Source organism: Pipra filicauda, unplaced genomic scaffold (assembly GCF_003945595.2).
Source record: "Pipra filicauda isolate LSUMZ 115617 unplaced genomic scaffold, ASM394559v2 scaffold404_size635056_pilon, whole genome shotgun sequence".
Lineage (NCBI taxonomy): Eukaryota > Metazoa > Chordata > Aves > Passeriformes > Pipridae > Pipra > Pipra filicauda.
The window spans coordinates 62777-83993 of record NW_024104537.1 but is presented as its reverse complement, the minus strand read 5'-3'; the positions used below and the strand labels follow the sequence as shown (position 1 = coordinate 83993).

At 44.5% G+C, this 21217-nt stretch overlaps 1 protein-coding gene across 1 annotated transcript in view; it reads right to left on the bottom strand.

Annotated features, from left to right (window-relative positions):
• FGF12 (fibroblast growth factor 12) overlaps nucleotides 1–18198 on the bottom strand; it is a 142264-nt gene extending 124066 nt beyond the window's left edge. The window contains exon 1 of the mRNA XM_027734272.2: nucleotides 17907–18198. Within this exon, the coding sequence (XP_027590073.1) occupies nucleotides 17907–17994 (88 nt within the window). The 5' untranslated portion in view covers nucleotides 17995–18198. The remainder of the gene's footprint in view (nucleotides 1–17906) is intronic.
• Nucleotides 18199–21217: the final 3019 nt, after the last annotated feature.

The window sequence follows — 21217 nt, the reverse complement described above, 5'->3', positions numbered from 1 at the left end:
CAAAAAGACCTAAACAGAGAGAGGTGGGACCACCATAACTGCCTCCACCCCTCTGACAGAGGGCAACAGCAAAGACTCTCTTGTAAACATGAGGGGCCAATACTGCCTCAGGTGACAAACGTGCTCTCCTCTCCTAATAGGACTGCAGCAGTGCTCAGGGTCAAGGGAGGCCCTACCCCAACACAGCACCATGCTGTGCACCAGGGCTCTTGTCAGCAGTTTAAGGGACTCCAGAGGGTTGCCAAGAGCTGTAGGTCTGACAAACGTCCTGCTCCTTGGTCACTGACAATCCTCTCCTCCTGTCTCGGCTGTCCTGCTGAAGGACAATGTTGTTTTTCTGCAAGGCTACCTGCAAATTTCCTTCTAGTCCCTGCAAAAGGCAGAAACCTCCTTTGAACTGCTGTGTGGAACAGGCCCATATGCCACCTGAAATATCTATAGACCAGGGAGTTCCCAGCTGCTGCTGGATCACAGAGTCAGCCCCATCCAACGTCCCAGAAATAAGGAGGAAACTCTGTGTTCGATCAGCAGAGAAAAACCAGTGGAGTTATTGCAGCTCCATGTCACAGGAGCCACAGAGAGGATCACCTGCAAGCCATTAGCCTCTACTCGACCACATGATGGATACCCTGGACTCCTTTCCTCCCAAAATATATCCCACCCTGTCTGAGCCAGGGAGGCATTTCTGCTAATACTACCAGGTTTATGACACAGCCAGTGAGAGCTCACTCCAGGCACTGGGAACACATGAACAAATACACACATGGTCACCTGCCATTTCATGACAGAGTATTATTTGTAAAGCATCACTGCTTCTACATCCTCAAATATTTAGGGAAAGGCTTTTCCCTTCAGTAAAAATGCACCCACATTTTGCCAGAGGAAAATTAGATGTAGAAAATATCCTGTGGAAAGATCCTTCTTTCTATAAGAAATGTCAACTTTTCTCCAACAGACTGGAAAAAAAAAACAAACAAATCCAAAACAAAAAGCAGAATATTTTTTTCCCACTTAGCAAGTTGTGTTATCATAGGGAAAAAAAAATCCAACATGAATCTAAATGTAGTCTTTTCCTGGCTCTTCCCTCTGTTTCTTTCACTAGGACAGCAGTTTCTAGAGAACTTTTTGAATCTGTGGGAGCAAAGCCAGAAAGCATTTCCCCATGCCCTGCAGACTGCTGGGCTCAAATTACTTAGTGGATTATCTCTTTATGATTAAAGGATTTTGGCTCATGTTCAGAGATGTTACAGTTCTTCCCATGAGGGGTCCTGTTTACTAAGCTACATCAGCAATTGATGCAAGTGTAAATGCTCAGAGAAGAGGGATGAGCCATTAATTAGGGTTTGGTTCAGTATATTCTTGTGAAAAGCTGCCAGGATGTCCTGAGTTTGGGCATAGGTTGGGTACAAGACAAAGGAGAAACAGGCATGGACTTGGGTTTTGCCTCATGGATGCATTTGTTTCCTGAATTATATGAGAACATAAAAAAACTCAATGACCAGAAGGGGTATAAGACAGAAAACTTGTAGAATTGTAGAATATTTCAAGTTGGAAGGGACCCATAGGGAGCATTAAGTCCTTGGGGACCTTCAGGTAGAAGCAAGGGCAAAAACACATACTTGTACATCTGTTCCATCTTTTCTTAACCCAGTACCTCTTCTATATAAATATTTATCCTACAACTCTGGCTGCTCTAGAGGAATAAAACAAAACATCATTTAAAGAATGAATTCTAAACCAAAATCAAACATGCTGCATCTACCCAGGTTACCAAGAGGATTTTCAAGCCCTCCCTCACAAAACCTGCCAGAGATAGGGCACAGCTGCTTCAAGTGCTGCCCCTGTTATCCTTCGAGTCTTGCCACAGCTCAGGGATTTTCTTTGCAAGGCACAGGGCACGTGGGCAGGAGGAAGAGGGCACTCATGCTCCAGAGCACCCATCTTCCTGGCTAACACTTTTCCAGCCCTAATGGGATGGGATTCATAGCACTGCCTGCCCCGAGCATAAAAATAACTCAACTGAAGGTGGTTAGAAAGATTTATGCCTTTCAGCAAGTTCCTTGCTTCCTTCCAGCCTGTATACAAGCGATCTCCTGACACAGCACAGAAACATCTTTATTTTAGGAACAGTGTGTCGTCACCCTTTTCACAAGGGCCATCCTAAACCTGATCAGGTGCCTTTGCTCCACCATTTGTCTCAAATGCTGGGCTGAACATGCAGCCCCAGTGGCCAGAGAGCTCCTAGTTCCCAGGTTGGCCTGGTCCAATCCTCTCACTCGTTCCCCTGTGTTTTACTTGACTGCCATTACATCAAAAGGTCACGTAGCCGCACTTGGGCAGTCCTATATGAAGCCCCACAGTAAGTCCTCCAGAAACCTCGATGAAGCTGTCTGCAGGGACAAGCCAGGAATTGCCTTCTCGAAGACTTCTTCTTCCTGCTCTTGTGCTTTATGTGGCTTTATGAAGCATGGCATTGCAGTGTTAGGGCAAAACTTCACAAAATATCACCCAGGAGTGTAGATGCCCTTCAGACTTCCCATGCCCAGGCTGTGCCCCCTTCTGCCAAGGCAATGGTGCTGCACAAGTGCTGTCTAGTGGGTACAGCAAGGGGCCATGAGTGCTTTTGCTGCTTTTCCATGTGTGCTGTTTCCCTGCACACACCAAACTGCTTTGCTCTCCTGCACAGCTGGTAGAATATGGATCCCCTTAGCAGGGGTCTGCCTGGCAAAACCCACTGCACAGGCTACCTGATGCTGGTGTCAGGATATTTATCCTGACTATCAGGAATGGATAAATATGAAGATAAAATCTCCACAGCCCCCCACTAGGTGTAGGATTGGGGTCTTGCTGGGATAACTACATTGCAAGGGTAAGTGCAGAGACGGGAAAGTGCAGAGACAGGTAAGTGACCTTGGTTTGCTTCACCATATGGCCAAATGAAGATACTTGTGAAAGCCTCCGCCTGGCATTTTGCATTTGTAACCATTTTGCCCTTCCAGTGGGCAGGCACAGATCCCTTTAAGATTCAGGAGGCGTGCTGGTGAGCGTTCCGAATGCACGAGAACTTGCATTTCCAATGGAAATTGAAAATGCCTGAGTCACCGTTTTATCAGGTGCTGAATAAGAACAAGTTTATTTTTTTCATGCCTATAATTATATGTTTGGAAGGGGCTGGAGCAGCTCTCAGAATGAGGAGGGAAGATGCTTGAGTGAGCTGTGCCAATGGAGAGGGCCCTTGGTTGGACAGAGCAGGGGGAAGAGCAGTGCTGGGGCCCACAGAAGCTGATGCTCCCTGGGAAAACACATTTTGCTTGTTTCTTTCCAAAGTTTGTGCTTTGGGGAGGATCAGAAAGAGTGGGCAAGAAAAAACCAAAGGGTTTTTTTCATTTGGGGGGCTTTTTGGAAAAACGTTATGTTCCATAACTAAATCAATCCCAACCTAGGCCAGGAGTGAGCAAGGACAAACAAAAACTATCTTCCCCACTTAAAGTACATTAATGTTCCAGCATTTCCTAGCTAGCAGACAGGCCAGGGTTGGCATATTTAATATCTCATCCCTAGAAGGTGTTTCTTCTCAACAAGGAGAGAGAGCACAGAAGAAAAGAAGGAAGTACTCTGCTGGTATCATTCTTGACATATGGCTATATCTGGGTGTTTGTTCTTGGCAGTTCAGTGCCTGCCACATAGCACGACCCCTCCATCAGGCAGCTGTCAATACTGGGAAAATTGAATTTACTCTTAATGAAAGACCACAGCCAATAAGCAATCAGGCACTGTCTGTTCTCCATCCCATCATTAATGAGCCAGGGGATATTTGTCTTCTGCAGCACTGCCACAGCTCTTCCACCTCTGCAACTATAGGTCTGAGTCACATCCCAAACTGGAGGGTGCACCTCATCTTTAGACATGACTTATTGTATCTCAGGATGGAGAAAATTTCAGGAACAATGAACATGATGTGATTGTCACCAGGAGAGGGGCAGTACCCCATGGCTTCAAACCCAGATATGCTACCCATTCCTCTCCCTGCCTTCTGCTACACCTTTCCTGAGGCTTCCCTCACAACAGCAGCAGCACTTGTGTGGCCACATGGTGACTTGGGTAAGGCTGATTTGATTAAAAATGATTCATTTTTAAAATACCAGTAATAAGAATAATGGGTTAGTTTCCTGCTCTGGCTTATATCCCAGCTCTAGCATCAGCATAGGGAGGGAATAAGAGTATGATGGGAGCACAAGCTCATCCCTTTCTCTTACTCAGCAGTGAAGACACTGAGGAACTGCGACATTGATAGCATGCTCCTACAAAACCAACCCTAAGTCAGCTCAAAGATGCCTTGAGCTGATGTGCCCTTCAAATCGCTAACCTGTAGCAGGTTTCTCAGCCTCCCTGAAGAGAATAGACACTCATCTATCTTACCTTTTTAATTCATCATGTTTAAAACAAAACAAAATGAAACAATTCCACCTTGTCACCAATAAACGTCCCCTGTGAGCACAGGTCTCCTCAGGAGGGAGTTAGAGACTTGACAGATGAGAGCTGTAATCCTTTGTGCATGCCTAGAAACTGCTTAAATATTACTATGGCCATTTAAGAATCTATAGAGATGCCAGTAGGATCTGATTCTCTAAATTGCAAGATCAACAGCTTAGATGAAAGAACCTCTCTTACATTATGTCAAGTGGACTTGAGAAGGAAGCAAAAGGGAATAATCATCCTCAGCCTTTTTAACAAACACCTGCAAGTGGAGAGGTAAAAGATGAAAGGAGATCAATAAACGTATTACCAAATTAAACTGCCATGGGTAATATTTAGATACCATAGAAGTTGGCACCTTAAGGAGAAGAGAGAGAAAACAGATCAGAAGAAGAGAGAAATCTCCAATAGTCTGTTCTCAGATGGCCATTTCCAGTGGCAATCACGCTAATTGCACACACGAATTAGGCAAACAATCATGAATGTATTTTTCAAAATCAAGCCCCATTTGTGTTACTCTCACAAGAGTTTCCAATCAACAGTTTTCAATTGCAAATACAGAACAGTTTAGTCATCAAAAAGCAAAAGGACGAAGAATGTACTGAACACGAAAGGGAAACAATCTCTTTTCCCTCTCTTTCCCATATTTCTGTAACTGATTCTTACTGAACAATTAAAATAACATTTTCTATTGACACAAGACATTAAAATACTTCAGTTTAATGAGCTCAGCTCATCTTAAAAATACTGAGATAAAAAAGCAAATGCAGAATACAGTGTTTCAGGTAACTTTGAAGGGGCTATTATCAAAGTATGAACACGACTATCAATCATCAGACATCCTGACTGCTACTAATATTCTTTATGGAAATGTAAATAATTGTTTCAAAGCATAATTTACCCTTTCATCTTTACAATCACTTAGATGTTACAATTCACCTAGCTTGAGCGATGAAAGTACAGTCTGTTTTTCTTCTCTGAATAAGCACAGTTTTAGCAAATCACTTAAGCACGGGCTTAAAATTAACTAGCTGATTGAGGTCACAGCCCACTTTGCCAATGCGTTAGCACACTGCTGCAGGTAATGTAGAGAGGATAAGCAAGCCCCAAGCAACTGTGAAAAAACCCTTTTTTCTCTGAAGTCTACCTCCTGAGACATCGCCATTAACATTTAGTATGCAGAAGGTGTTAACTCTAAGCCCTTTAAAATCAGTGCTGTTGTTGATTTAGTGTTAGAAACCTTCACTGAGCAAGGCTCTCTTTGGAAGGATAGAAGGACAGGCACTTGTTATCCATCACTGAGCTATCCCAGCTACTGGCCGGCACTTGCTAACCCTTCAGGCCTTGGCTTATATGTCACACTTAACCCTTAAAAAGCAACTGTTTTCATTTGTTTCTCTTAACAGGAAGCCAATATATTCTCCCTGGCAAGCCACACTCCTACTGAACCTTAAATACTTTTACATGAGAAATTTATAATGCATGTGCTTTTAATGGGAGTTTATTGAATGGCTGAGAGTCTCAAATGCCTCTTAAAGAACAAATGAGGAATTTCAACTGTACTCTAAAATTCTCACTGTGCATCTTCTGCTAAATACCTAAAATCCTAACCTCTTCCCCCAGTTCCAGTGTACAGACAGAGTAATATTAAACTGCTTTGAAACTTACAGTCCTTCAACGGCCCACACAGGTCCTGGGTTAGTCCCACGGGTACTTTGCAAAGAAGGCAGCATCATTTCCACTGTACAGACAGGCAACAAGGCAGAGGGAGGTCTGGTGGCACCCAGGGTGGAGTTACATGCAGGCCCCCACAGCCTCAATGTCAGACTAAGCAAATCTCCCTGGCTTCCCCCACACTCAGGGAGATCTTGTCAATACAATCAATGGGGTTTAAGCTGCAGCTCCTCTCACTATGCAGATGTGTACTACAAAGGAGTTGGACTTTGATAATCCCTTTGGGTCTCTTCCAACTCAGGATACTCTATGGAAGGAGCTCAGTTGTACCCCAGGAATCCTGGTTCCTCTCCTCTGGGTGCAAGGGGCAGCATCTCACATCAGAGTGGAACCGGCTCCCCCACTCTGGTCCACGGGCAGCCAACTGTGGCCATGGGTCGTCAGGCAGAACAGAGCTCAAAGCAGCCAAAAGATGAAACTATGTCTCAAGGTGATCCCCCACGCTTCGTCACACACGGAGTTTTTGGCACAGCCATCCTCATCTCCTGACGTGGCTAAACAGCTGACTGAGGCTGTGTCCACACATTGCTTCAGATACCACTTCAATCACAGGCTTGTAGGGACTGGCAGCTACAGAACTCATCATTTGGCCACAACAACCTATTCATCAGCCTGCTTTCCTTTCTACACTCCACATGACAACTACTGTCTCTCCAGCTGAACTGATCCCACTGTTTTTGAGCCCTGAGTGTAAAGAAAGGCAATGCCTTGCTTGAGGCAAGTGTGTGCTGTTGTGCTCTGCTCATTGCAATAAGCATTTACTAGAACTAGGAATGGTTTAGAGAGGCAACAAAGAAGATCAAAGACTCTTCAAACTGAAGAGAGGCATCTTAGCAGGAGTATGCTTGAGGTCCATGCAATGACAAGGATCATGAGAGGAGGATGGGGACTGTTATTCACTACCTCGTTCAGTATGGGGTCTAAGGAACGCATCAACCCAGGCTAGCAGGAACCAACTTCAAAACAAAGGAAAAGAGGGGCTTCTTCATGTAACAGGTCTGGGGAAATCCTTTCCACAGGACACTATGATGCTAAAATTATACCTGAACTCAAGGGGAGTCTAGTCAAGTACACAGAAAAATCCACTGAGAAATTCTGGTATTTTTGAGGGGGGTTTTGGGGGGTTTTTTTGTTTGGGTTGTTTTTTTTGTTTTTTGTTTGTTTGTTTGTTTGTTTTTTTCCAAATAATGCTATGTTAAACCCAGTGAAGATTTGTCTCTATAACACAAAAATCACTGTAGATAAAGTGGAGATGAAGTAGGGAGTAAGACACATCAGCTCTTAGTCTCAAGGCTTAAAGACAGATTATAAAAGTGCTAAAACAGAGGACTGTCCTTTGGCAGTTAGTGGGGCAACATGTGCTCACTGAGTAACAAGCACATCTTTCCTCTAACGTTTAATCCCAGCAGCATTTTACCAGCCAAATGAAGAACATTCCCGTAAATAATAGAGATGCAATGCCTTTCTTTCCTTCCCAACACTGTACTGTCTTCCCCTTCGACAGACTGGGAGCAATGAAGCAGTAGGGAAAAGCCAGTGAGTTGGAGACTTGCACTGAGTCTGCGGCTCATCCAAGTGAACAGGGGGACAGGAGAGAAAGATGCCTCCAGGCTGTGAGGAGGATTTACCCAGTCCTTCCTCCCTGCTCTGGATGGGAGTCAGACCCATACCTGTTTTCTCAGCACACTTCAGGGCTCTGCATTTCTCTCTCTGCACCCTGCCAGTCCCTTGTCGAAACAGGACTTTTTCACTGAAACCCTTTTCTTCAGGGACACGTAGCTCATAAGCAATGAGCTCTCCCCACGGTGCAGACACTGTGCAGCCTTATGCCAGTACAGCCCCTAGCACAGTCCCCAGGAGGCACCCATGGCTATTTTGCAAAGCAGTGTGCCTGTCTGGATCTTTCTGCCAGTTTGGGATTGTTTTTTTTCTCCCATTACTAACAAAAAAAAGCCGCTAGTTTGGGTATTTTTATATTTAGCATACTATAATTTAGAAACTATGTTTCCTGACCTTCTCTGGGAGGTTGGGGCATCCTTTGCCAAGGTGAGAGCTTCCCTTGCCAGACAGCATGTTAGACAGAGAAGTATCGACCCAAAGGGCACAAGCTGTGTATGAGTACGAGAGAAGCTCTCATGGGAGTGTTCTTAGCAAGACCCACCACTTGCCAGAAACGCCAAACAAGTGAGAAATTCATTCACTAAAGTGTTTCCTCAGCAAAGGACATTCTCCCATTTAACTGTCCTCCTTATTCATGCTTCACATACCACCCAAAGAAATTTGATTGTTGTAACTCACCTTTTCTAACCTCAAAAACAAAGCCCCAAATCAACCCTAAAATACAGTCACGTTGCCTTCTTGGACAAGGTGCTGTGAATGAGCTGCAGGGCAGAAACAGATCTGCAGCAAGATGTTGTAAGATGTGTCAGCCATTTACCAGGTAAGGTGGGGCAGGAAAGACATATTTCATTGCTGAGCAGTCTTAAAGCATCAGGGAGCACGATTTACCCTCCCAGAACTGCCTCTTCAGGTTAAGGGTGAGCACAGTAGAGGATTCATCACAGAAACTTCAGCAAATGCAGAAACAGAGGAAAAAACAGCCAGGTTTCTTTGTCTTATCCATAAAAGGTAAATTACAGTTATTAGAGAGGAACACCCAAGCACAGCCACAGGACATTAAGCCATATGTGAATATTTATATACAAATTTGTCTGATCAACCAACCAAATATTTACAAAGATTATACCCTGCTTGCACTGAACATAAGTGCAATCAGCACTGGGAAATCAGCTTTTCAAAAGCAACACCTGAGAGTCCCTCCAGCCTCACCAACACACCACCCGGGACACTCTTAACGCTATTTCTAAACTCAAGAACCAGGGAAGTAAAAGGCCTGGGCACACAGAGCTGAGAACAAGAGCACTGTGCACTGGGACATAGGAAGGTGTCCCAGTCTGTCACTGCTGCGATTCCATGTAGGATCAGATGCACCAATCACCACCATCGGAAAACAACCATGGAAGAGGATAAACAAGGCATGGAACTCAGAAAAGCAGTGGCAGCACGTTAGCTGCCCAGTCCCACTGGCAGTAGAATAATTTTTTTTTTTTTTGGTTGGTTTTCATGTCACATTTGTGACAAAAGAGGAAATCCAAAACTTGAGAAGGAGTTTGCAGTATGGAGGACTTTGCAATACACTTCCAGTAGGTAATTTGTAGACACATGAACATCATAGAGAGGCTTGTCACTGTGAGAGTGTCATGGACACTTCTGATCCTTGTGCTTTTTCAGTTTGAATGCTCTGTCTAAGTATGTCCAGTTCCACCACAAGCCCTGTAAAGAAGACTGCTGTGGCCTATCCCTAACTCCTGGTATACTTTGGGTCCTCCCAGCAGACTTTCTGATCCTGAAAATCACTAAGGCAAGAGCAGGGAATGCCATGTTGGGTACTTTTTTCCACAAAGAAAGCACAGCATGTTTAGCTGCATTTTTTAAGCAACACAAAATTTTTAAGCAACATCAGAAGTTCCCCCTTCTCCATTCCTCTTCCTCAGTGCTCTCAGCTCCTTATTCCGCTCCCATGCTCATGTAGGCCTCCCACACTGTCCATGTCTTTTCCACCCACTGTATGTCCAAGTTATGCATTTAAATCACTTCTCTATGCTTCTATATGCCCACACACATGCATCTTCCTACTCCTGGATCTTTCCCCTGAAGGACCCAGCATTTCCTCTGCATCCTGTCCACAGTCCCTGCAGGTACATTTGCATGGTCTATGGCACATCAAAGAAGTCTATTTGAGAAGACAACCTGAAAGAAGAGCTAAAAACTGGGACCAAATTGATTACATTTGTCACAATTCCAGCACAGGGCAGGGGCTTTTCTTGTTCTCTGAACACCTTGTCCAATCTCCCAGAGGACCAGCAACCCCAGCAAGTGGTCATCAGGTGTAAGACCCTGGGGATCAGGGCAGTGCAGTCCTCAGATGACAGACTTCTGACTTACAGCAAACGGATGCCCCAGCTGGTCCCATACACAGCTGTGGCTTCATAAAAAGACTCGCTGAAAAACTAATGGGACAAATAGAAGAACCGAGAGCAGGAACTCCCCATCTCAGCTCTGCCAGGGCCAAGCAATGACTTCAGTCAAGTTGCTTCATCTCACTGTACGTATTGTTGCCACCCCATCCCCTTGGCAGCACAAAGCAAGCTGATTAGGACTGAGCAGCATAAGTGCCAGGCTATGTACAAGTGAGTTTTCAAGTGAACAAATGGCTGTGAATGCACATTAAAAGCAGGAAGAGAACACTAATAAGGAAACAATTAATTATTTCATGGGTTCTTTAATACAGATTTTTTTCCTATTCTTTCCTCTTATCTGGAATAAACAAAGTTATGGGGGACTAAATACAATTCCAGAGATAATCCAGGCTTTGGATCCTGGAAGCATTCAGTACCGACTTCTGGAAAACAAAACAATGATAATGACTCACGCTGGGCCTGGGGGTGGTTCGTCACAAAATTAGCAGCAGCTTCCATGCTCCCAGCTGAGATTGGCTTTGCTGGGTTGTTTTCACAGATCCCCAGGACTGCAATTTAGCACATGCAAATCGGCCCAGCAGCCAATCGCAGCCACCATGCTAGAAAGGCATAAACATCCATTTAGAAAAATGCTTTGCCATACAGAACATGATTACCTCCTTCCATGCCATTTCAGGCTATGGGAAGAAACACTATTTTTATTATTAAACATTACACATCTCTTTTCCTCCAAGGGGAAGAACGATCTATTTAAAGGCCTTCTAAGCAGACATCTATTCACACAATTGAAAGCTTTGTAGACTACCATTGCATCTAGAAAGTACAAAAAGGATCTGCACCTGTACTCAGTACTGGTGAGGCCACATCTCAATTCCTGTGTTCAGTTTTGGGCCCTTCATTTCAAGAAAGATACTGAGGTGCTGGATAATGTCCAGCTCCAGAATGGAGCTGGAGAAGAGTCTAGAGAACAAGTTCTATGAGAAGTAGCTGAGGGAGCTGTGGTTGTTTAACTTGGAGAAAAGGAGGCTTGGGAGAGACCTTATTGGTCTCTACAAGTACCTGACAGAAGGTTGTAGCAAGATAGGGGTTCAGTCTCTTCTCTGAAGTACAAGCGGCAGGATGAGAAGAAATGGCCTCAAGTTGCATCAGGGCAGCTTTAAATTGCATATGAGGAAAAATTTCTTCTCCAAAAGGGTTGTCAAGCATTGGAATAGGCTGCCTTGGAAAGTGTTGGAGTCACTAGGCCTGGAGGTATATAAAAGATATGCAGATGTGACACTTAGAGACATGGTTTAGTGGTGGCCTTGGCAGTCCTAGGTTAACAGTTGTACTCAACAATCTTAGAGGTCTTTTCCAACATAAACAATTCTATGATTCTACAAGAAATCTCATCTAGCTTTTGGACCATGCTGATCTAAAAAATTTACAACTAGCATCACTTTGGTAAAAAATTAAACAGGTTACTTCTGGAAAGCAGCAGAAAGGGCTGTGGGAAGACAAGTAGTTTGGTTTCAAGTGAAACTTCAGTAAGCCAAAGTAGATCATTCTCACAAACAAAGTAGGAGGATTTTAATTTTTTAAATGAACAGGGCTTTTCATCTGGGAACTGATGGCTGTGAATACCTCCAGAGGAATCTGCTGGATACAGAAAACAAGCTTACTGTCAATGACCTGTTGGACAGGGAGAACAAGAAGAGTTTTAGGGATGGTAAGTGCCACTCATCTAAAACAATGGTTCTGGTAAGTATTCAAGCATATGATCATCTTAAAATGGGACTAGGTACATGCATAGAGTTCAATATGCACTTAAATGGTTCACTGAATTGAGACCTCTCTCCAGAAATACTCCTTAGTCTTTGAGTAAACATGATCTAACAATAGTCACACAGCTCTTAAGCTGAAAGCATCTGCTCTGAAAGTTATCAGCTTTAAATATCTGCCTATGTCCCTGGATTCTTTTGTTACTCTTCAAATGGAAAAACAATAACACAGAAGACAATATTTTATATACACAGTTATTCAGGAAAACCAAGGGAAAGGCTGAAAAATTATTTCATTACATTGCTAGTTAACATTTCCCACTAAAACTTACAGTTTAAAATGTGTCAGTTGTACATGGTGTTTAAACTGAGACAAACTCTTGCTCCTCCCTTGGTTGAGTTTGGGAAGTGAAGGAAGGTAAGCTTTATTCCTTTAGAAAACCATGTAAACCTCCAGGTGACAAGTGCCATAAACCAGCCAACCTCTGCTTCAGAGTATTGTTTATCATCCTAATTACAGATACTTAAGTAAATTCAAATTACTCTTATTTTGCTTGATTTTTTTCATTCTCTAAAAGTAAAACATTTCCCAAATATGACTCAATATCAGTGATGCTCTGGTAGGATCCAGACAAGTTTCAATACTCAGCAGACTGAGTGAAGATGAAGCAATTCCAGACACCCAGCTCTGTAACCTCAGACATCTGGCTGACACCTATGCATTGCCAAATCACTTTACACCCAGGGAGTCCGTGGACCTGCATTTGCTTTTGAAGATTTATGAAATATTTTACTGCAAACTGAACAATAAAATCCTGCATAATATCAAAGACTTTCCTTTGCATAACTACACAGAACTGGCTGAGAGCACTTTAAAAAATGATATGCATATAACTAAGGTCATTATCATTTATATCTCTGGAATTCTGTATGATAGAAAACAAGCAATTTCACCAAATAAAACCCCTAAAACATTCATCGTTTCTAGCTCAGCCAGAAATGATTTTTTTTTTTAACAAAGATGCACAAGCACTATGAGCTTCCAGGAGAGATGCATAGCCAATGTCTACATGAGAGGGTTACTTCAGAATAAAGGAAAGTGGGGATTTAAAATGCTATAGCTATTCTTGAATAATGCCCTAGAGGAGTGCTCCTATTATAATAATAAAAAAAAATTTCAGAGTTCTGTTTAATTCATTTCCCAGATGAATTAAACTAAATCAGACAAAGGTGTTATTTCCATTAGTGTATGTTGTGTCAACAATAGGCATTATCCTGGAACAGCACAGGTACTTAATTTCCACTGGTCAGCAAGTGTTTCTTTTCCAAAAAACACAAAACAGGAAGAGGGCGCCTGAGCAAAATGTGTGCAGGAACACTGACATGCTCTGAGCAGTGGCAGAGAACGGCAAGCAAGAGAGCTGGTGCAGGAAGGAAAAAGTGCTGATGACCCCAGTCAGATACCATTGTTTCTCAGCCTTGCAACCCCCTCCCAGCTCCAGTTCAGCAGCACCAAGCTGCCTTTCCAATCTCCCGCCGCTAATGCACATACCACTCTCTGACCTGCCACAGATCAGACAGACTCTCTGTGCTCCCTAAATTCAGCAGGAATTGCAGGTTTTCCTATCTGTCACTTCCACACACAGAGCTCTTGCTTCCAGTAATTTGAGGCTGACTGTGCAGTATTTGCTGAACACCATAACTTGCTGTATACTTGAATAAACAGCACTGTATATTTAAGAACTAGTGTATGTAAATAAAGTGTAGATGAATGCATAGAAGACTGCACAAGCAAACCAAGGAATGCCTGTTCTGCTCATAAACCAAATGCTATTCTTGAATATGCAATTGTACCTCCTATGTGGGTGATTCCATTTGCATCTGCAGATGAGATGTCTTGCACAGACACTGCAGACACATTATGACAGTGCCCCAAATAGTTTCAGGACAAATTCAAAGATGTGTATTGACAGCAACAGACTGGCTAATGACAGAGCCACAACCTGACCTTGCTTACCTGGACAGAGTGCTTGTTCCTATTGCCCCAAATATCAAACTTAGTGTTGTGATGCCTGGAGAAATATGAAGACCTACGGTGCCAGACATCATTTTAATTTCCCATAAAGCCAGCATCAATCAGCATATTTCCAGGAGCATCTCCAAATTTCACCAGTGTGAGACTCTCATGGAAGCCAAGTTCAGGATTTACTTTCAATATGAGCTTAATTTCTACTGAAGGCATCAATTTGCAAAATAGGGATTTAAACTGAGAAGTACTCTTGTGAATGTTTGAGAATAGATCAGTCTCTGGATACAATCAGATCTCTACTACTGAAAATAAAGCTGAAAATGCATTGCTGCTGAATGTCGTTGCTAGTTGATGTGAGAAATATCTGTGGTTTTAGCAATGATGCATCCCACAGCAGAGTCTGTACAGAAGCCAAGGGCAGGACAGGCATGAGACAGAACCACTCATTCAGCCAAGTAAGAAATCCTTACAAAGGCAGACTGAAACACTCACTAGCAGAAATCTTCATGCTGCTATTATGTAGTCTATGGGTACAGGGCCTTTCACATCAAAGGGTCCAAAAACCAGGTACAGCCACCCAAAATACTCTTTCACAACTCTATTCACAGTTACAGCAACAATACAATCATTATCTAATGGTTACCTTGAACTTACAAACATAGTAGCTATCTGTTTCATAATGTTGACTAGGAAGCCAAAAGCAAAAAAATAAATCTGGACTGCCAAACCACACCTCTCAAGCAAAGGGGAAAAAAGTGTTAGCAGAGAAAATAAGTTAAAGAAAAAACACTTAACAAAATTAACCTGATTGCACCATCAAGAAGGGAAATGTCAATTGTATTGCCCATGCAATACAATCAGTCAGTTTAAAGCTCTGAAACTAAGATAACAAGTGAAGTGCCTGAAAGATGATACAGGATGTTTCTCTGCTAAAATACTTGTAGAGAAATTCACAAAGGACTAGGATAAATCTCTTGTTCTGTATTGCTATAAATTATTTGCACTTCTGTGGTAGCTGGGAGACCCATTAAGTCCCATTTCGCCAGGTGCTGTTCAAACTACGAAAGCAGCCTTCCCCTGCACAGACTGAAACAAGTGTCTGCAGATCTCAGAAGTGAAGCATGAGAAAACATCAGGTTAGAGTTAGCTAAGATTAAAAAGGTGATAGGTCTTTGCATAACAATAAAAAAAATCTTGCTAATATTTTTGCTAGCATCACAACAGACCTGCACAGTACTACACAACTACCTTCAATATTTCACTGTTTTTCTTTGAAGTATAATGCTTCTGTCAGAATCAGGAGTGGTCTAAGGTTCTGAGTCAGCACAACACACAAGTATGAATCCGATTTTACGCATGTGCTTACATTCTTATGACTTGTTTGCATTAAAGAAAACATACATATCAGAAGAGCAAGGGCTTGGTCAATCTGACAGAATAACTCTTCAGATCAGAGGATCAAGGATACAGAGGCAGCTAACAGGTACTCTATGCCACTGCTGTTGTGGTCCATGTTTCCACAGTTCTTCCACCCCTGTAATTTATAATGCTTTTGTTCGTTTACATCTGTGACTGGCATAGCCCCCACAGTGCTGTGCTGGGCATAGCACTACACTTTCAGGGCAGTTGCTGGAGTATACACCTATCTCCTGGGGCATGCTCATCTTCTGAAGAAGTAGCAAGGAGATTTCTCCTCCAGAAGGTCCAGGCCCACAGTGACCCCTTTATAGGTGGAAGCTTCCGTTTTTATTGCACATTTTTCAAGAACATAAAGTCCAACCTTAATGGAAAATGAAAAAATGCAGCCAAGAAGCAGGAATGTATTTCAGCATCCTGATTCAAAGTAACAGACCACATCCAGAGTGCTCAGGCTCATGGTGGCATGGAGTTAGTACCTGGAAAATAAGGTCAGTTGGAGATAACAATAGACTACTTCCTTGTAGCACAACATCATGAAATACAAAGACTACACAATGCTCAGTATTGTTCCATGAGAGCAGAAGAGATCAGGAAAGACTCTGGCACCACACACACATCAAGCACGCTTCAGCACAGGATCCACCTGTAAAGCCAAACCAGCTCAGCAGGGAAACTATCAGGACACTGTCATCGATTCTAGTTCACTGAAGTTATAGCCAAGCACACCCCATGGCCTGAGCACCACCCCATTTTTACCGATAGGTTGTTGTTCTCTTTACTGGTCCAGGTTTCCAAATGACACAAAACAAATGTTCACACACAGCACTATGAAGAAAATCCCAATATAGTTTTTCACTGAAAAGAGAATAATGTGTACAATGCTTCAAAGCACAGCCACAATTCATTCTATTTATTTATCATATTGTTCTTCAAAGCAGGGCAGAATATACTTTGAAGGGAGCCAAGCCAGTCTCCCAAAGATTTCCAGCACATCCCCTGTTGCCATGAGTTGTCCTCAGACAACAACTTGCATACACAAATGTCATGGGAGGGAAGAGATTACTGAGGCATAAACAGGTGTCTATAACCATTAACAACCTTTTCTTAGCAAGGCCATAAGGGAATCCAGGCTACCTCAGCAACAGTGTTCCCCCAAGAACAAACAGCCTTTCTCTTCAAGAGACAACACCAAGCAATTTACGCAGGAGGCATAGAAATTTTTCTCTTCTGGGACCAAGATCTCGCAAAAGGAAACAGCACAAGCATGAGCAAAGAATACTCTAAAAGACATCTTGTAAACATCCAGTACCCAAAGATTACAATGGTCAGGGTTCAATAAGCAGACCTACTCAAAAGCCAAGTAGGAACTAAAAGCCACTGAAGCTCAAAGCAGTAGGGTTAGCGCTGTAGCTTCTACAGATCTTAATAATAACAATAACATAGGGTTTCTTTCCATAGGCATTTACCCAGCGTTGTAGAGAAAAAAACTCAGATTCATGAAAAAAATACATGTAGCACAGAAGAAATTGTAGAAACACCACTTAAAAAGCTTCAACAAGATCACCCTAAAATTCAGAGGTAGTGCCACACCAAACCAAGGCACTCATGCACTTATTCCCCCCCTCAAAAAGTGCTCAGGGACAGCTTAAGATCAGGAATATCATCAGACATTCACCCCACTGCATTCCCCATCCTAGTGCAATACTCTCTGCCCAGCAGGGTAGATACTGAGACAGGTGTTGGGAGTCTCCTGGCCCCTCACCAGGAGCAGCCAGGTATTTGCCTTTGCTTCTAGGAAAATCTCCACTCAGAAACACATTCAACACTCTCCACCAGAAAATCATTGCAACATTACTACTACTAGAAACAAAAGGTATGGAGAGCTCTTACAGTGGGCTCAACTAGAGTTCTGTGGGGCCACTGGCACACTGGGGAAGGTTATCCCTATATTGACCAGGTGGTAACGGAGGCTGTGGCTGGGGGTTCCAGGTGAGATGGGAGATACAGAGGTCCCATATGAAGAAGGACCTGAGTGGGCTGCAAGTGGGATGGGGAACACTAAGGAGGCTCATGTGTGCAGAAGGAATCTGTGTGGGGACAAATAACCTATGCAGAGGTTCTGTTTGGGTGGGTGCTGCAGGAGGGATTAAGCACAGGGTGGGGTGGAGTCCTCGGGTGGATGGGGGGCGGGTTGTGAATAGTGCCACGGGTGAGGATCCTGGGGGCGGAGGGGACCCGGGTGTGGGGGATGCCGAGTTAACGGGGACTCGGTGTCGGGGATGCCCGGCGGGGTCAGCACCGCGGACAGCGCCCGGCCCATCCCGGCCACCTGTGCGCGGCGCCGGCGAGGCGGGGGCGGAGGAAGGCGAGGAAACGGGGCCAGCCCGGGCTGAGCGGCGCCCGGGCGGGGAGGCGAGGGCGGCGGGGACAAGGACGCGCGCTCCCCACCTGGGCTGTGGCTGGATCTCAGGCGCCTTCCACAGAGACACTGCAGCATATGCGAGCCTTTCTCCAGGAGAAGCCCGAGAATCCTCATGGATTTCACTTTGTGGCGCCCTCCCGCTCCTCGGAAAAGGGACCGGCCCCGGAGCGGCCGGCTCTCAGCGGCGGGGCGCCGGGCCCCCTCGCCGCCAAACTTCCCGGCCCATCGCCGCGGCCCCGCCGCGTCCGGGGGAGGGTGGGGGACCCCGCAGCCACTTCTCGGGACTTCTCCGCCCGCGGAGGGCCGGCTTTGCCGGGAAAGGGGGGCGGGCTGGCTGGAAGGACGTCAAGCCCTAGAAACACGAGCGGCCGGCTCCCAGCCCTGCCCCCTGCCGGCACAGCCCCCGCCGGGGCGGGGAGCCGCCGCCGGGTCCCCCCCGCTCCGCTGCCGGCGGGGGCTCTGCCGCTCCCCGCCGAGGGTCCGGTCCCGCCGCCCTGCGCGGATCCGCCGCGCTGAAGTTCTCCCAGTCCCGGCGGGGACGGAGGGAGGAGACGGCCCCGCCGTCCGTCCGCACCTCCGGCCCCGGGGCCGCTGTCCGGGGCCGGGCAGGGTCGGTGCCCGCGGATGTCCCCAGCGACAGAAGACACCACGTGCGGGGGCACCGAGCACGGCCCTTCCGGGGCTCCTGGACCGGCAGAAACCACGGGACCGGCAACGTGGCCGAGAAGAAGACACACCTCTTGTCTTAAATCACCCGTGGGTGCGGGTGCCCGGAACTGGGGTGTTCCTTTATAAACGACGGAGCCTCCGTATTTCCACCTACGGACCGTAAAGCACCAGCTTCTTGCAAAGGGTGCTCCACTGAAACTGAAGGTTCTTTCTTTTTTACCCGTGTAACTATCACGGTTACAGCGCTGCAGACTTAAGTCTCAGTGTTTGAGCTGCACAGAGAAAGGTAGAGCCCATATTTCACATCAAGGATGGTTGGGGAAAGATGCTCTCCTTAGAACTGTTTCCAATTCATGAAATTACACAAAACCCACGAGACAAGACTGGAAAGAACAGGCGCACAGAAAGTTCCTCAGACAAAATAGTATTAGTGTATACAAAAGCCTCTCAAATTAACTCTTTCACCTGAGTAGACTCCAACACTCTACTAAAAAGCAGCTGCCTCTGGAACAAATAGGAGCCTCCCACCAGGGTGAATTTCTGATTGGATTACCTTGTGCTCAGGCAGGGTTACCTATTCACATACCACCTTTCAAAGACTTCTCTTCTTTTGCTTCTCCTGGCACTGGGCAGAAGTGGGCAGGCATCTCTGACCAGCTCACAAGATGGAAGTTTTTCCAGAGAGTGCACTCAAGGATGTTGTCTTTTGGCCAACACTTCACAGGGATGTGAGAATGGAGATATAGACTGTATTGTTAACAATTAGTAGGGGGTCTCTCAAGTCCAACAAAAAGAATGAGGCACATGGGATGTTATGATATGGGATGCAGTGCTGATTTGCTCACTGGGAATCCCGTTAGGATGGAACAGTAAAAACCATGAAACATGTGGAGATCAGAGTACCAAGGCATATAAACCAGGCATAACAAAAGAAGTGCTGTTTAGGTGTGAGAGTCTATCGAGGATTTGTGGAAAAACTAGTATTTGTGAGAGCACCTGGAATCTTTCATGCTCTCAATAAATACTCCACAGTTTCAGTTTTACTCTAGAAAAGAGGAAAAAAAAGAAAACCAGTTAAAATGCTAAATGATTCATGAAACTGTAGCTCTTATTTTCCAGTCAGCTCTACTTCATATGCTGAAGAACAGCACTTAGCTAGAAGCAAAGCAAGTAGCATACAGTTCAAGACTGTTAAAAGGATGCAAGGTATTAATAACTAATCCCTGGGATTCATGCTAAACTCAGTTTTTGTTGTCTGCTGTGACTTGAGGTGAAAATTGTCATTTCTATGTCTTAATTCATAAGCTGTTTTAGACAGGACCTTGCACATGCACCAAGTCACAGCAAAAACCTAAATGAAACTGCTCTCCTCCATGTCCCCACTTATACATGAGCATTGCTCCACTTACACTCCTCAGCAATACCTGCTCCACAGCCATCACAGAAGCCTATGGTGGCATGTCAGGGCAGATACCAAACTGAGACCACAGCTGTTGCCTCTCCTCTTCACCCATATTGTCCTCCAGTCCTCTGCTCTACCTGATCAGCAAGCAAGCCTGTAGGCCCTCTGGAACAAGGCCAAAAGTAGTTTGCACAATGAAGCCCTAAAACACAATTGGTGCTTCTTAGGTACTTCTGTAATAGCACAAAGATAATAGTCCTCTTTCTGCAAATGCATCAGCAGCATGTTTGAGATGAGAACAATTCTGGATCTGGCAGATCAAGGACAGCACAGGGAGATCTGGAGTCAAGGTGCCCTCCTTGCTTAGCAGACAACATGGAGTTGTAAATGAGGAGGCTCTCATTTAGAGATGCCAAGACTGAAGTACAGCACCAAGTACCAGGAAAGATGCATTTACATGTTATACATATTAAGCTAGCATGGAAACAGGCAGATTTATCACATGAACATGCAAGAACAAGTGTATCGCACACGACACAGACACTTATAAGAAGAAAAAAATTAGAATGCAACAGGTAGCTGAATTTTGAGCCATCTGTTCATTAAAACAACATAATTGTTCTTGGAAAATCTACTCAGAATAACCCACAAACCCACTAATAAAATACTCCCCGTTTCTTTGGGGAGTTACCATCACCTTGCAGCAAGACTGATGATCCAGCCTTTGTGGGGCAGGCTCCAAGGGGTCAGCTCCTGATTCACATCAGAGTAAAGGAGAGCAGACTCAAATCAGTGAAAAGAATGAATGTTACCTGACTTTCCCAAAGAAGGTCCATGAGGACCGCAATGTGCACATGTTCTTCTCTCAAACTGAGTAGGTTTACGTGAGATTAAACAGCAAAATGGAAGCATAAAAATGGCAGAAGATGATTTTTTAGGACTGTGATGCATATGACTCGTGTTGACATACCACAGAATACTCAGTAATATCATGTACCCAATTAGGTAAATCTTAACCCACTAAACAAAATTTATAGAACTTGAAAAGATAAATGGAGCTGACATAAATCGAGATATTGCTAGATGTGTTAACTCATTTTAATCTGAAAGCAAGGTAAACTAACATAAAGTTTCTTTCACTGCAAAGGGACAGCATGTACCCAAACAATATTTCAATGGGACATAGTGCTACATAAATCTTACTATGGCTCCACTAACGAGCTTGCACTACTAAATAATAATGCAAATAACGTCTCAAAAGTTACT